This window comes from Emys orbicularis, chromosome 6, assembly GCF_028017835.1.
Source record: "Emys orbicularis isolate rEmyOrb1 chromosome 6, rEmyOrb1.hap1, whole genome shotgun sequence".
NCBI lineage: Eukaryota > Metazoa > Chordata > Testudines > Emydidae > Emys > Emys orbicularis.
In genome coordinates this window covers 14126557-14143847 of record NC_088688.1, presented here as the reverse complement: position 1 = coordinate 14143847, position 17291 = coordinate 14126557, and the positions used below count along the sequence as shown (strand labels likewise).

The 17291-nt window shown below is 48.2% G+C and overlaps 1 protein-coding gene across 4 annotated transcripts in view; it reads left to right on the top strand.

Annotated features, from left to right (window-relative positions):
• The window catches only part of SMAD2 (SMAD family member 2), a 73266-nt gene extending 61936 nt beyond the window's left edge, over window positions 1-11330 (top strand). For all 4 annotated transcript variants that reach the window (XM_065407080.1, XM_065407079.1, XM_065407078.1 and 1 more), the window contains one exon: window positions 10675-11330. In XM_065407080.1, coding sequence (XP_065263152.1) covers window positions 10675-10798 — 124 coding nt within the window. In that variant the 3' untranslated portion in view covers window positions 10799-11330. The remainder of the gene's footprint in view (window positions 1-10674) is intronic.
• The last annotated feature ends 5961 nt before the right edge of the window (window positions 11331-17291 follow it).

Below are 17291 nucleotides of genomic sequence, written 5' to 3'. Positions count from 1 at the left end.
AACAAGAGAATACAATTATGTTTCTTCTTCGTGTGATTGCTTATGTGTATTCCACAATAGGTGTGCATGCTCGCCATGTGCACCGGTGCCGGAAGTTTTTCCCCTAGCAGTACCCATAGGGGAGAGCCATAGCGACCCCTGGAGTGGCGCCTCCCCCCACCCTCAGTTCCTTCTTGCTGTCAGTGAAGGTGCTTCGGAACTGCTCTGCTCCAGCTTTGCTGTAGGTCATCCCCAAAACTGCTTGTTTGTTCAGTGTATAGTACCTGTAGTTAGTCTAGTTAGAGCGCTCGGGCTGGGGTCTGCCCTGTGCCCCGGGTTTTAAGTCGTGCGACACTTGTAGGCAATCTATGCCAGTGAGTGATCCGCACGCAGACTGTTTACACTGTTTAGGGAAACCCATCTCAGCGATCGCTGCAAGATTTGCAAGTCGTTTAAGCCTCGGACCTAGAGAGAAAGGGACTTTAGGCTCTGGGCTATTCTGATGGAGTCGGCGGCGACCCTTCGGTGCCATCGACTAGTCGGCACTGCTCCCAGTCCACGGGGCACGCCAAGAAGGCTAGGAAGAGGCCTTCTTCGCCGCAGCACCCGGAGTAAACCTGGGACAGAGGCTAGACCCATGTTGAGCAGTCCTCGATTCCACCCTGGCCTCTAGGCCTCCGACTCAAGTCGAGCGGAGTAGCCTGGCCTATTCGGAGCAGGCCTCCCCGGTGTCTGGATGCCCTCCACACCGGAGGTACTGCAGGTGGCCCGGGATGTTATGTTCATGCCAGTACCAGGAGCACCGCCGCTGTCGGCCCTGCGCTCCTGAGGCAAGCCACCGCTGGGATCGCTGCAGTCACCCCCGGCTCAGTACCGGTCTTGGTCAAGGGAACATTCCTGCCGCCGTTCTCCGCCCAGCGTCCATTCAGGGCAAAATCCACGTGGATCGCCCTCGAAGCCCACCAGGCTGTCTGGGTTCCATCTGACCGAGACTCTCAGCACCGCTCCGCCTCGAGGAGCAAACACTGACAGGACCGAGGCAGATGTTGCCAAAGGTCCTTGTCTCGGAGGGGTTATTGCAGCCGGTCATGGCACGAACTTCGACGTCATTCCTGTTCAGTGTCTCGCTCTAGGACCCTGCCATGACACCACCCCCATAGCCCTGGGCGTTGATCGCCGTCGTCTCGCCGTCGTGGGTCCACCCACCGTAGCCGATCACGGAGCAGCTGTTACTGACGGTACCGGTCCCATGGTCGGCATTGCTCCCGGCGCCGCCGCTCCTCCTGGTCCAGGGACAGCGGCACGTCATATGTCAGCCTTTGTAGTTGTCCATCGATGGGCCAGGCCGAACAGCTGGCTTCGCCGGTGCCACAGCAGGTGCAGTGGCACTGGGCTCCGTGGCCGGCCCAATGGTACCAGTGGGCACCGTGGCCCCCGACACAGCCCGCGGTGGGGGCTCGCTCAGTGGCCGGAGCCTCAGAAGGACCAGCTGCCTCCCTTTCCAGATCTCCGAGGAAGGAGTTGGTAGGACGTACATCCTTGGCACCGTGCCCGGAGACCGACCAGGTCGTGGACCTTCCGGTGCCCGTGGACACACAAAGTACCGCGCTGGCTTCCTCACCCTCCCCGGATGAGGCGATTACAGCTCCTCCTCCCTCTGTCCCGCAGGAGGACTTTAAGGCCCACCAAGAACTCTTAAACCGGGTGGCATCAAGCTTCCACCTCCAAGCAGAGGAGATGGAGGAGCCCTCGGACTCCCTGTTTAATGTGCTGTCCTCCTCGGCACCGGGCAGGGTGGCCTTGCTTCTCCACGAAGGGATGGCGAAAATTTCAAATGCCCTGTGGCAAACCCTGGTCTCATTGGCCCCCATCTCTAAGAGACCGGAACGCAAGTATTTTGTTTCTGCCAAAGGGCATGAATACTTATACACACACCCTGCTCCTAACTCCCTGGTGGTCGAGTCGGTCAACCACACGGAACGGAGGGCCAACCAGCCCGTACCCCGAAAAATAAAGATTCAAGGAGGCTGGACTCATTTGGAAGAAAAATTTATTCGTCCTCGAGCTTCCAGTTAGAGGTGGCGAACCACCAGGCTCTCCTGGGCCGGTATGAGTTTAATCTGTGGGGCTCCCTGCCCTAGTTCGAGGACTCCCTCCAGGAGTGCGACAGGAAGGAGTTCAAAGCACTGGTGGAGGAGGGCACAGCGGCTGCCAGGGCAGCCTTGCAGGCAGCTTCGGATGCAGTGGACACAGCTGCGCGGTCCATGGCCTCTGCGGTGTCCATGAGAAGGGCGTCGTGGCTTCTGCTCTTTGGGCTGTCCAGTGAGGCGCAGACCTCCCTGCAGGACCTCCTGTTTGATGGCAAAGCTGTGTTTGCGGCACAAACGGATACAAAGCTGCATGGCCTGAAAGACTCCCGCACGACTCTCCAGACTCTGGGTCTCTGTGTTCCGGCTCTGGCTAAACTTAAGTTCAAGCCGCAGCAGACTCCCGCTCAGGCCACCCATTCAAAATACGAAACCGTTTATAAGAAGTCGCGGGGCTATAAGAGGCTCCCACAGAGGCAGTCTCGGCCTGCCCCCCAGCCTGGGTCCTCCAAGGGCAAGCAAGCAGGGAAAAGGGAGTTTTGACGGACGCCCGGGGTCATTAGGGATCCACTCAATAAATCCAGTTCTCATCAGGGATCCACCCTCAATAACGCTTCCCTTCTCCAATCGGTTGCATGCTTTCCTCCCTGAGTGGTCGCAGCTAACCTCGGACTGATGGGTCCTCAACACCATCTCCTGGGGCTACACCCTCCAGTTTACTTCCTTCCTGCCCAACCACCCCTCGTCCCTCCTGGGGGACCCCTTGCACGAGGCTCTTCTCGAGCGCCGGGGTGGGGGGGGGGGGAGAGGAGGAAACGGACACAGCTCCTGGGCCTAGGAACGGTGGAAGCGGTACTGGGGGAGTTCAAAGGCATGGGGTGCTATTTCCTTATCCTGAAGGCCAAAGGGGGGCTCAGGTCCATCGTGGACCTGTGAGGCCTGAACCAGTACATAGTGAAGCTCAATTTCTGCATGGTCTCCCTGGCCTCCATCATCCCCTCCCTGGATTCCGGGGACTGGTACGCTGCCCCCGATCTGCAGGGCACGTACTTCCACATTCATATATTCGAGGACCACAGACGCTTCCTCCATTTCACGGTGGGACAGGAACACTACCAATATACGGTCCTCCTGTTTGGCCTATCCACTGCCCCCAGGGTATTCATGAAATGTACGTTGGTGGTGGCGACCAGGCGCCGGGGAGTCCAGATCTTCCCCATCTGGATGACTGGTTGGTCAAGGGCAGCTCCCGGTCGCAGGTGCGGGATCACGTGGCACTCCTGTCCACATGCACCACTTTGGGCCGATTGGTAAACAACTCCAAATCCACTTTAGTCCCGGTACAATGCATAGAGTTTATCGGCGCGGTCCTGGACACCTCGTCGGCCAGAGCCTCCCTCCCACCGGACAGGTTCGAGACCCTGAAGGGGCTCATCGACACGGTCACAAGGTTTCCGGTGACAACAGCCAGAGCATGCCTCCAGCTCTTGGGTCACATGTCGGTGTGTACGTATGTGGTCCGTCACGCCAGACTCAGGATGAGGCCCAGCTCTGGTTGGCCTCGGGGTTCTCCCAGGCCAGGGACAGGATAGACAAAGTCCTCACGGTGACCGAGCCAGTGATCATCTCCCTACAGTGGTGGTCCTCCCGGAGAAACATGCTCCAAGGGATCCCGTTCGGGGGCAGGGCCCCATCGCTGGAACTGGTGTCCGACGCTTTGGACCTGGGATGCGGGGCCCATGTGGGGAATGTTCAGACCCAAAGTCTGTGGTCGGCTCAGGATCTGACCCTCCACATAAACTTCAAGGAGCTCAGGGCGGTACGGCTGGTGTGCATGGCCTTCCGCTCGCACCTGGAGGGCTGGGTGGGCAGGGTCCTCACGGACAACACAGCCTCGATGTTCTACATCAACAGGCAAAGCGGGGCCCGATCCTCTGCCCTCTGCCGCGAAGCCCTCAGGCTGTGGGACTTCTGTATAGCCCACAGCATCTGCCTACAGACCGTCCATCTGCTGGGTGCCTGGAACGCACGGGTGGATCACTTGAGCAGGGACTTCTCCTCTCAGCACGAGTGGTCTCTCCACCCAGAGGTGGTGCACAGACTTTTCCAAGTGTGGGGAACTCCCTGGGTGGACCTGTTCGCGACTCGGCAGAACCATCGCTGTCCCCGGTTCTGCTCTGGGGAGGGCTGGTACGGGGCGCTATCTCCGATGCCTTCCTCCTGTCCTGGTCAAGCCAGTTTCTCTATGCCTTCCCCCATTCCCACTGATTGACAAGGTCCTGGAAAAGATAAAGACGGATAAGGCCCGGATCCTTCTGATTTGCCCCGGCATGGCCCAGGCAGCATTGGTACGGGACCCTCACGGGCCTGGTGGTCGCCCCGCTGTGGCCGTTGCCGTCCCACCCGGACCTGCTCTCCCAGGACCAGGGCACCCTCCTCCACCCCAACCTAGCGGCTGTCCACCACCTACGGCGTGGCTGCTCAATGGTTAGGTAGGGAGGAAAGGACGTGCTTGGAAGGGGTTCAGTGCGTCGTCCTAGAAAGCAGGTGGCCCTCCACTTGCCGAGCCTACTTGGCAAAGTGGTCTTGGTTTTCCAGATGGGCGGATGAGCGGGGCGTTTCCCCAGTGGCCGCCCCGATCCAGCTTATTCTGGACTATCTCCTTCACCTTAGAGTCCAGGGTCTGGTGCCCTCATCAGTCAAGGTGCACCTGGCGACCATATCGGCCTTCCGTCTGCTGGTGCAGGGTCACATGGTAGTCTCCCATGCTATGACTGGCCGATTCCTTAAGGGGTTGGATCATCTCTTCCCATATGTTAGGCCCTGAGTCCCACAGTGGGACCTAAACCTGGTGTTGGCCCGTCTCACGGCGCCCCTGTTTGAGTCGCTAGCCATGTGCTCCTGGTCTCACCTCTTGTGGAAGGTGGCCTTCCTGGTTGCGATCATGTCGGTTAGGTGGGTCTCGGAACTCAGGGCCCTGACCTCCAAGCCCCCATACATGGTGTTCATAAAGATAAGGTCCAGCTCCGCCCACACCCTTCGTTCCTCCCGAAGGTGGTCTCCGCCTATCAAATGGGTCAGGACATTTTTCTGCCGGTCCTCTGCCCCAAGCCCCATGCGTCCAGTGAGGAGCACCACCTCCACACCCTGGATGTGAGACGGACTCTGGCTTTTTACCTGGAGCGGACTAAGCCGTTCAGAAAGTCCTCGCAACTGTTCATCGCCTTGGCCGAGCGCATGAAAGGTCGGCCGATCTTCACTCAGTGGCTCTCCAACTGGACCACCTCGTGCATCCGTACCTGTTATGACCTGGTGGGAATCCCTCTGCCACCAATTGTGAAGGTGCATTCTACTAGGCACAGGCCTCGTCAGCTGCCTTTTTGGCCCATGTCCCCATTCAGGACATTTGTAGGGCTGCCACGTGGTCATCAATTCACACGTTCACCTCGCATTATGCGATTGTCTCTCAGTCCAGGGAGGATGCTGGGTTTGGCAGGGCCGTTCTCCCTCCCGAGAGTTTGTGAACTCCTTCCCACCTCCAACAGATATAGCTTGGAATCACCTATTGTGGAATACACATGAGCAATAACTTGAAGAAGAAAAGCCAGTTACCTTTCCGTAACTGGTGTTCTTCGAGATGTGTTGCTCATGTCTATTCCACATCCCGCTCTCCTTCCCCTCTGTTGGAGTTGTCTGGCAAGAAGGAACTGAGGGTGAGGGGAGTGCGCAGCGCCCCTTATACCGCGCCATGGAGGCGCCACTCCAGGGGTCGCTAGGGTGTTCCCCTACGGGTACTGCTAGGGGAAAAACTTCCGGCACCAGTAGGTGTGCGTGCTCGCCACGTGCATTGTGGAATAGACATGAGCAACACATCTCAAAGAAAACCAGTTACAGAAAAGGTAAAAAGAACAGGAGTACTTGTGGCACCTTAGAGACTAACAAATTTATTTCAGCATAAGCTTTCGTGGGCTGCAGCTCACTTCTTCAGATGCATAGAGTGGAACATACAGACAGAAGATATTTATACATACAGAGAACATGAAAAGGTGGAAGTACGCATACCACTTGTAAGAGGCCAATCAATTGAGATTGAGCTATCAGTAGCAGCAGAAGAAAAAACTTTTAAGTGGTAATCGAGATGACCCATAGAAGGTGTGAGGAGAACTTAACATGGGGGGGGGGAATTCAATTAGTGTAATGACCCAACCATTCCCAGTCTCTGTTTAGGCCTAAGTTAATTGTGTTTAATTTGCATATTAATTCGAGTTCAGCAGTCTCTCTTTGGAGTCTGTTTTTGAAGTTTTTTTGTTGCAAAACTGACACTTTCAAGTCTGTCACTGAGTGATTAGAGAGGTTGAAGTGTTCTCCCACTGGTTTTTGAATCTTATGATTCCTTATGTCAGATTTGTGTCCATTTATTCTTTTGCGTAGAGACTGTCCAGTTTGGCCAGTGTACATGGCAGAGGGGCATTGCTGGCACATGATGGCATATATCACGTTGGTAGATGTGCAGGTGAACGAGCCCCTGATGGTCTGGCTGACGTGGTTAGGTCCTATGATGGTGTCACTTGAATAGATATGTGGACAGAGCTGGCATCGGGCTTTGTTGCAAGGATAGGTTCCTGGGTTAGTGTTTTTGTTGTATGGTGTGCGGTTGCTGGTGAGTATTTGCTTAAGGTTGGGAGGCTGTCTGTAAGCGAGGACTGGTCGGTCTCGCAAGATCTGTGAGAGTGAGGGATCATCTTTCAGGATAGGTTGTAGATCTTTGATGATGCGCTGGAGAGGTTTCAGTTGGGGGCTGAAGGTGTCGGCTAGTGGCGTTCTGTTATTTTCTTTGTTGTGCCTGTCCTGTAGTAGGTGGCTTCTGGGTACTCTTCTGGTTCTGTCAATCTGTCTTTTCCATGGGAGTGAGAGTGTTCTCAAACCCTTATGGATCACTGTTAATTTGTCTCGCATTGCAGGAAACTAGCTTTTCTGCTAAAAGTGTGGTGTTCTAGAAATTAGAGTTAACTTCTTACATCTGATCTTGCTTACTGTGGTGGAACCACTGTCCACCATCTAGTGACTTTGAAGTTTGTGCTGTGATTACTTGCCTTTTGTAAGATCTACATAAAGCCATTGTGTCTCAGTGCTGCTCCATATGGAGTGTAATGAGCTGCTTAAGATGTGATGTTGGTTTCAAATGACGGTAACCAAGGAATAAATTTGGAATGACTCTTTCAATAAGTGTATTATAAAGAATAAAACAGCTAGAGAACGCACGTTTGGGAGATGGGAAAGAGTTTGGAACTCATTGTGGAAAACTTAACTATGCAGGAATATGATAACTTTGTATGTGTTTGTGTAGTAAAACTGTAAGAACAGTTTTATGAATGGAAATTTTTTTCCTTTTTATTCATTGTTGAATTTATTCCAGTTATGTTCTCTATTAGGGCAAATTAAATCTATAGAGGAAAGGGTTCTTTATAAAGTACAATATGGGAATCCAGGACAAACAGCATCTGATTTATATGAGCTGAGAAGCTCTACAGAAAAATTTGGATTACTTTGTCCCTGGGGAGAGAGGAGTGTGATTAATTTAAAAAAAAAACAAAAAAAACAAAAAACCCCTCAAATGTCTGAAGTTTTCCACAGAAAGAATAGGGAATTGATATATGAAACATCTCTACAATATGTAATTACTGTAAAATGGAATTATTTCAGGCTTTGAAGGTGTATATTTAATGCTGCCTAGGTTCTACTGATGCTTTGTCATCATTTGGGTTTAAAAATGGATCCGTCCCAAGTTTCAGATCGGGATCTGAGATAAAATGAGGAATTTGAGTCATGGAATAAACTGGAAGTGCTTCTGTTAGCAAGAGGTAAACTAGAGGGAAAACTGGCCCAAGTTTAGAGCTGGGAGTTGGCTCAAAGGGATTATGTGTACATTAAAGCAAAATTAAATACAACATTAAAATCAGTATAGCTAAATGAGATTAAAAATAGTGTTCAAACTACAGAGAGACAAAACTTGAAGCAACACAGAGCTTCATAAAGAGAGAAGGGTGTGCAGAAGGTTGCAGTGGTAAGGTGTGTGTGTGTGTGTGTGTGTAATTTTAGATGGCTAATAAAAGTTGGGTCTGCAAGATCCAGTGGAGCTATTGATAGAGTGGCTAAGTAACTATTCCTTACTGAAAAGGAAAGGATGCTAATCTAGTTTCTCTGCATCTGTATGTTTGACAGAGAATGTTAAATTCTTGGTGGCTTATGGATAATAAACATTTCTAGGCAAGATAACTGGCTAATCTATGTTGTCTAGTAGCAAATTTAAGCCATTGCCAGTTTTTTATGGGCTAGTTAACAAAGGTGAGTTAGGACTATTTGTAGGTAAAAGTAAAAACAGGATTGTATGTAAATGATTGGTCTTGGAGAAGTCTCTTGGGGTTGTCTGTAATACTTAAATTATGAAACTTGTAGATGACACTGAGTGGTGTAGTTAAGGCAGGAGGATATTTACAGCTATACAGGATAATCTTGATTCAGGTAAGTGGTCTGAGGTGCCTAAATGTAAGATGATGAAATTAAGTAGAATTTATCAGCCTTGTGAAACTTCCAAAATTACAGCCCTGGGAAGGTCAAGGATGAATCAGTGCCTAACCCAACATCAAAAGCTTGCATTAACGCATTTCCGTCTGGTAGTAGGTCTGGCTGTTTTGGTAGACAAAATGTTTACTTTCTTTGCTTGACATGATGGTTTGTATGTGTTGCATGAATCCAAAGAAGCAATTATAGGGCCCAAGTTAGAACACATGAACTCGCTGTCCAATTTTAGTACCTTTTTATTTGAAGAAAGGTAGTCCAGTTGAGGAGATCTAGTAATGGGCTACATGGAACTTCTGTTCTGTTTTAAAGAGGACTTCGGACTAAATGGATTGTATTTCCTTGAGATGAGAGAGGAGATTTTTATGCCAGGAACATTTTGTTCTGGCATAAGTATATAGTAGTATCAAGATGGCGAAGTAGTCCAGAATGCACTCTGATAGAGAGTGGACACTGCCTCATTTCTTCTACAGAATGTAAAATCACAATAAATATCACCTTGGTCCGTTGGGATGCTGGTCTAATAACTTTTTTTCTGCTTTTACACTTCCTCTTATTTATACAACTAAAGTTAGAAAAAAGCATGTTGTAAACTGGTAGTGGTGGTCCTGGTGACAAAAGTAGAAGGCATCAGGATTGCTTGCTTAACTGCTGGCTCTGTTGCATTATGACTCCTCATTTTGACTGTAAGGTAGCTATAAATACCAGGAAAAAAATCTATAAAACTACTTAGCAACAGTGGACCTAATCCTGCAGTCCTAGGTCAGGAAAACTCTTGTGGATTTCCCTGTGAGTCTGGCCCCCACCCACTCAAGGCCTGATCTCCTACAGACCTGTGAAGTGAAATAACTGCTCAGGTATAGTACATCCTGTACTTGGATACCACCTTTTTCTCTTAAGAAATTACTTGAGAGAACCTCTTTTGAATAGCAGGTCTCTAAAATAGGAGTGTTGGGGGTTGAGATTATTACTTTAAAAATTTAATAACGCCTCAGCAACAGAGTGCCATAAATAAAAAGCAATACACATTACCCTAGTCTATTATATAAGTATAAAATTTTGAAGTTGTTTGAGGAAATTAAAATACACTACAGAGAAGTTACAGGAAATCAGCAGAGGTGATGTTTGGTGTTTCTGTAAGATAACACTTAACCTGTGTAACCACACGCTCAGTTATGATGCACTTGTTTCTGACAAAATCTAGCACAGCTTCCTTAAATTTTTCTCTGCAGCAACTTTTATAATCAGCAGATCTGACACTTCCTTTTGGTTACAGTATTACTACTAAGTATCAGAGGGGTAGCCGTGTTAGTCTGAATCTGTAAAAAGCAACAGAGGGTCCTGTGGCACCTTTAAGACTAACCGAAGTATTGCAGCATAAGCTTTCGTGGGTGAATGCCCACTTCATCAGACGCAAGATCTTGCGTCTGATGAAGTGGGCATTCACCCACGAAAGCTTATGCTCCAATACTTCGGTTAGTCTTAAAGGTGCCACAGGACTCTCTGTTGAGTATTACTACTACTTAGCTGTATTGGCTCTGTTGTTCTATTCCTTGTGCATAAATAATAAAATAGTTTTGTCGAGTTCCAGTCAACTACCTGTGCAAACCCTTTGAAGGCAAGGGGGTTACTTAAGCTTTTTCCTGTGTGCTTAATGTCACCTTCAGGACTTTTTAATATTAGTGAGTTTGAGAAGTTAAATATCAGCTTGACTCAAATATGGGTATCAGGTTGAGTTTGTAGGGTGGACAGTCTGGTTTTAAAAATAAATCTATATACAAGTAAAGCTGATCTCCTTTTAATGTGACAGTTGGAACAAAAGCCACAAAGCCAATTTAATCTTGGTGTATGTGGAGATTAATATGAACCCCTAAGGTACAGGTGTATCTTGTACATATTTGCAAAGAAGTTTCATTTTTGTAGTGCTTGAGTCCTCTCATTTTTTTGTTTTGTTTTTGTTTTTTTGAAACACACCCATACAGGCTTCCAAAGTCTCTTGGTAACTTCTTTTCTCCTCTTTCTTTTCCAGACGGCAAACAGTAACAAGCACTCCTTGCTGGATTGAACTGCATCTGAATGGTCCTCTACAATGGTTGGACAAAGTATTGACTCAGATGGGCTCTCCTTCAGTACGCTGCTCCAGCATGTCGTAAAACACCTTCCTCTGTTACCAGTGGGCTAAATATCAAGTCCAGTCAACAGACTTAATATAACAGCTCGTCTGTCTTAGTATTTGTGTGTGGTTCCCATGAACTGTTTACTATTCAAAAAGGTTTTTAAAAAACAAAACAAAAACAGCACTTGAGGTCTCATCAATTAAAGCACCTTGTGGATTCTGTTTCCTGTACTCTGATACTAGATGAAAATTTAGTGTATAGAAACACCTTCTGAAGGAGGAAGGGACAGTTCTAAAGACTCTTAATGGTGTTTTCATTGGGTGTATAATTGAGTGTCCTAAAGGTTTATCAATAACATGAATAGTTGCGTATATGTACAGGTAATGTATCATGATCTCCAATATCACAGTATTGTGCTGTTCTACATTTTTAGTACCCATAAACAGATGTGTGCTCTTTTTAATTTTGGGCAAACTTCTGATAAAATTCCAAGTTCTCTCTAATCCTATATTCTTTTTATATTTTTTATATATGCAGGTTTTAAAGTTGTCCTTTAAAAAAAAAAAGGGGGGGGGGGACCGACTTTCCTTGTAGAAAAAAGCTTAACTTTTTGCTGCCTTCTTGAAAATCCCTTCTTTGGAAGGGAAAGAAATGCCTGAGTTTCATCTCTGAAATCTTAAATACTTTGTATAGTTAATGGGGCCCAAAATGAATTTATATTGTAAATTGAGTCTACCCATCACACTAGGACCTACTTCTCTCCCTCCCCATCCAAAGTATGCATCTGTTGCCGGCAATAGATGCATTGACACTGCCGGCACTGAGGCGTTTGTGACTTTTTTTTGTACTTCAAATCATTAAGAGCAAATACTTTCTTTCATGAAATGAAAATTTATAGTAGCATTGAATAGACTTATGTAAACCTACAAGCTATTGGCTTACCCCTTACACCTATATTTTAAATAGATGTCACTTAAATCTTGAGTTTCATTTTTGAACCCAAATACCTTTAAACAGCTTCCCCCAGGGATAAACTAGACTTTTCCATGTAGGTTTTAAATAGATGCAGCTTTTTAACATATTTAGTGATGGAATGTAAACTCCTTGATCTGAGTGGCTTTGTATGGCTTAGTTACATACCAGATCATATGCATTCATTATGAAATAATGAGCCTTGTAAAAGTAGGTGCTTCTGCAAAACCTCTAGGATAGTGGTTGCTGAGGTATGACCAGCAAAGGAGGATTTTTAGGTTCTTCAATACAGTGCATGTTATTGTGAACCCTTGGACACTACATCTGCACCATACTAAAAATATTCTGAATTATATTCTACAAATAAGTCTGGGTTGGGGAAGGGTTGGGAAACTGTATAGAAGGGTTATTCTGACTTGAAAAATATACATCTTACTAACAATCTTGTGATCTAGCTGTCTGTCATTCTTTTGTTATTGTGGCAGTAGCAGGATTGCCTTTGTCTGTTTTTCTCCACACCCCCCCCCCCCCATTCTTTCATTCATTACACTAGTACTGTACTTTGTAAGTACAGCTAGTGATTACTTAGCTTTGAGAACAAAATGTGGCCAGTGTTACAGCTTTTAATCAGTTGACTGAATCGAAGATAGTGATGGATATTTTTATGCCATAATAAATAGGGCATATAAGCAATACCAAAAATTAAGCCTTGAAAAAGTGGGCCAGGCAATTTTTAAAAATTGGAAATGCATTTACCAGTTTGTGGTAGTTTTACCAGTAGACTAATGTATTGGTAGAACTTGTGAACCTAAGAAATAAGCTTCATGCGTGTTGCATTTGCCTAATATGTGAATACACTAATAAAAGTTCTAATTCTCATGATGGTGGTTTTTATTAATGTTTGACAGCGGCCATATCCCACAACCACTCTACTTAGTGAATTATCTTATGGAAAAGAAGTCATTTCAGTCTCAACATACACACTGGCCCAAGTTTGCTCTAATTCATTTTAGAGTTTTCTGCCTTATCTCCCCTTTTGGGAGAAAATAAAGTAATGCAGCATTCAAAATGAGTTCAAAAGCAAAATTACTATCTTCTGTATTGTGTTGAAGGGGAGAACTAAATTCAAGGAAACCAGAATTAATGGCAAGAGAATTCTCACTATGTGAGATTAGCTAGATACGTATTAGACGGAGCTTAAGGTAAATCTGAAGTAATATCTTTTATTGGACCAACTGTCACACTTAACCATGTTTTGTATCATCTGCTTAGAACTTCCAGATTTCTTTTTAGTCTACATTTAACAATGAAAACTTTCCAAACTGTAAATAAAAGGGGAAGTCACTTTTTGTGGCAAATACAAATTGGATCATAAGTACTAGATCAGAGGTTCTTTTTCCAGAGAAGTAGCTAGAGAAGAGTGACTCTCTGGGTGAAAGACACAATGTTTTTGCCATCACATAAATTACACTTACGAATAGTCTGAAACTTGGATAAGCTATGTGACCTGATGCTAAGGTCATACGCTGTACATTTGTGTTTTTGTTCCTTCCAGCTTTGACACAACTATTGCTCACTTCATTTTGAACACTACAGTAACGCTGATTAGTGTCATTTTTTTGGCACATCCTCCCATCCAGTGTACAAGGAACCTACAAATACTTATCAGTGGACCTGTGGAGCTTAAATGAAAGCTTAGGCCTGGTCTACACTAGGAGTTTATATCGAATTTAGCGCCGTTACATTGAATTAACCCTGCACCCGTCCACACCACGAAGCTATTTAGTTCGACATAGAGCTCTTTTAAATTCAACTTCTGTACTCCTTGAAAACGAGAGGAGTAGCGCTAAATTCGAAATGGCAATATCGAATTAGGCTAGGTGTGGATGGAAATCGACGGTAATAGCTCCGGGAGCTATCCCACAGTGCACCACTGTGTTGACGCTCTGGACAGCACTTCGAGCTCGGATGCTCTGACCAGCCACACAGGAAAAGCCCCGGGAAAATTTGAATTCCTTTTCCTGTCTGGGCAGTTTGAATCTCATTTTCTGTTTGGACAGCGTGGAGAGCTCAGCAGCACTGGCAACGATGCAGAGCTCTCCAGCAGAGATGGCCGTGCAATCTAATAGAAAGAGGGCCCCAGCATGGACTGATCGGGAAGTCTTGGATCTCATCGCTGTGTGGGGCGATGAGTCCGTGCTTTCAGAGCTGCGCTCCAAAAGAAGGAATGCAAAGATCTACGAGAAGATCTCTAAAGCCATGGCAGAGAGAGGATACAGCCGGGATGCAACGCAGTGCCGCGTGAAAATCAAGGAGCTGAGACAAGGCTACCAAAAAACCAAAGAGGGAAACCGACGCTCTGGATCCCAGCCCCACACATCACGTTTCTACGAGGCACTGCATTCCATCCTAGGTGCGGCCGCCACCACTACCCCACCAGTGACCGTGGACTCCGAGGATGGGATATTGTCCACGGCCGGTTCCTCGTCGGAAATGTTAGCTGACGGGGAAGATGAGGAAGGAGATGAGGAGGACGAGGCAGTGGACAACGCTTGCACCGCTGATTTCCCCGACAGCCAGGAGCTCTTCATCACCCTTACCGAGATCCCCTACCAACCATCCACAGCCCTTACCCCGGACACCGAATCAGGGGAAGGATCAAGCAGTGAGTGCTTTAAACATCTAAACATTTAATTTTAACATAACTGGAATATTTATATTGTTAAGAATGGGCTTTTCATTCACTCATTTAAACATAGAAACTTTTATTTATAACAAAACAGGAATATTAACTATATTACCAATTTGGTGTTCATGATTTATTTGGCTTAGTCAACTATTTAGTCCTAACTATGTATAGAAAATCAAATAATGTCCAGATATTCATGATTAGGCCACCACAGGACGCTCCACTCTGTAGTCCCTTATGCTGCACTTAAAGGAAAAGACGGTCAATGTGCCCGGGAATGGACAGAGAGTCCTCCTGGGATAGCTCGGCATAGCTCTCCTGGAGGTACCGCTCAAGCATGCACATGAGGTTCCGCGGCAGGGCGATCTTGTTCGGTCCACCATGGTAACACACGTTCCCACGCCATGAGTCCATTAGGTAGTCCGGGATCATGGCACGGCACAGCATGGCGGCATACGGCCCTGGCCTCTGCATGGTCTCCCGAAGCATCCTTCCCCTCTCGGTCTCCGAGATCCTCATGAGAGTAATATCACACATGACGCCCTGCTTTAAATTAGGGAGGGGAATGTTAGTATTGGGACTGCTTTGCAGCCACGCGGTGGAGGCGGCAGAGGGGCAGCATACAGGGAGCTTTCCCGGGGACAGCCGCGAGGTGGTGGGACAGGGGCAGAGCTCATGCTTCCCTGATTGCTGACAGCAGAGAGTGGCCTTGCATTCAGTGCGAAAGGAGCCCAGTGCTACTATTACATTTTCAAGCTGCCACAGGTCTACGGCTTACCATGCTTTCCTGCAACAGAAGTAGAGGTGTCCTGCAATGCTTCTCTGATCGCAACTGCAAGACCCCAGGCACTGAAGGCGAGGGCCGAAAATTCGACCTTGTCCTGAGTGCGCATGTGAAAGGTGCAGTGCATGGTGGTGTTCACAGAGAAAGACTATGTTCTTTGTTAGCAACTTCATTTATCTGTCTCAGGAATTCACTCCCTTTTTCCCATTCCCACAGACACATCTGCGACTGTCTCCCAACCCAGCCTGGCATCACACTCCCAGAGGCTAGCGCAGATTAGGAGAAGGAAGAGAAGGACGCGTGAAGACATGTTTTATGAACTTATGGACTGCTCACGAGAGCAGGCAGCCCAGACGACACAGTGGAGGGAGAACTTGTCACAAATGCACAGAGCAGTCATGGAACGGGAGGAGAGGTGGCGCCAGGAGGACCAGCAGGCTACTCAAACCCTGCTTGGACTAATGAGGGAGCAAACGGAGACGCTCCGGCGCCTAGTGGATGTTCTGCAAGACCGGAGGCAGGAGGACAGAGCCCTGCTGCTGTCTATCTCTAACCGCCCTCCCCCGCCACCAAGTCCCACACCCCCCTCACCAAAAGTACAAAGAAGGAGGGGCGGCAAGGGCCGTTAAAACTTTCAGTCGGCCCCTGCACACTGCTGCAGCACTGGAAGGCTCTCGTTCCACAAAGTTTGAAAATTCCTTTCCTACCCATCTCACACTAGCCCACGTCCAAGTTTCCTCCCCGCCCTTTTCATGTGCGGTTCATAATAAAACATCTGTTTCTGTTAAGTACTGTTTCCGAGAGTGTCTTTTAGAGGGGATTCTGTCTGAAGGGGGGAAGGGGTTTGTTACTTGGACAGGACAGTCACCTGTAGCAGGCTACAGAGGCGGGGGCAGGTCCAGCATCAGGACACATACACAGTGCAGTCACCAGTTACCCTGGTCAGTCTGGGAGGCGGTTTTCATGTTCTGGGGTGCGAGGGGGTTGATCTGTGACTTTGTGGCGGGGGAGGGCAGTTAGAGATCTTCTGCCGCGGTCCTTATCCTGGATCACAGAGCCACGCAGCAGGGGGTCTGTTACCCTCCGCCCCCTGCCAGAAAGTCACTTGGCCGACACATACACGCATTCCCGCCCAGGACTGCTGGCAGGCTGCGTTGAAACAACCAATCCAGCACTGCGGAGCCTGTCATTCCCGGAGTTTAGAAGCATCATTTGCATCAGAACACTAAGCCCGCCCCCCGCCACAGTCTGCGTCCCCGGTTTAAAACATTCCCGCGAAAACAGTAAGAAAGAGAACCTTGTTCATTAACAAAACGGAACAGATTTTATTTGTTGGGAAGGTGGGGAAGGGGGTATGTAACTTGGAAGGATAGTCAACAGTAACTGGGTAAAGAAACGGGGGCAGGTTCAGCATCTGTGTCCACAAAGTAAACAGTCACTGGAGACCCTGCTCAGTCAGGAAGCTGGCTTTCAAAGCCTCCCTGATGCACAGCGCGTCCCGCTGGGATCTTCTAATCGCCCGGCTGTCTGGCTGGGCGTAATCAGAAGCCAGGCTATTTGCCTCAACCTCCCACCCCGCCATAAAGGTCTCCCCCTTGCTCTCTCACAAATTGTGGAGCACACAGCAAGCAGCTATCACAATGGGGATATTGGTCTCGCTGAGATCACAGCGAGTGAGTAGGCTTCTCCATCTCCCCTTGAGACGGCCAAAAGCACACTCCACCACCATTCTGCACTTGCTGAGCCGGTAGTTGAATAGTTCTTTCCCTGAGTCCAGTGCGCCAGTGTAGGGCTTCATGAGCCAGGGCATTAGCGGGTATGCAGGGTCCCCGAGGATGACTGTAGGCATCTCCACATCCCCAACAGTTACTTTGTGGTTCGGGAAGTAAAGACCTTCCTGCAGCCGTCTAAACAGACCAGAGTTCCTGAAAACCCGAGCGTCATGAACCTTGCCAGGCCATCCAACGTTGATATTAGTAAAACGTCCCCGATGGTCCACCAGTACTTGCAGCACCATGGAAAAGTATCCCTTTCGGTTGATGTACTGGCTGGCCTGGTGGTCCGGTCCCAGGATAGGGATGTGA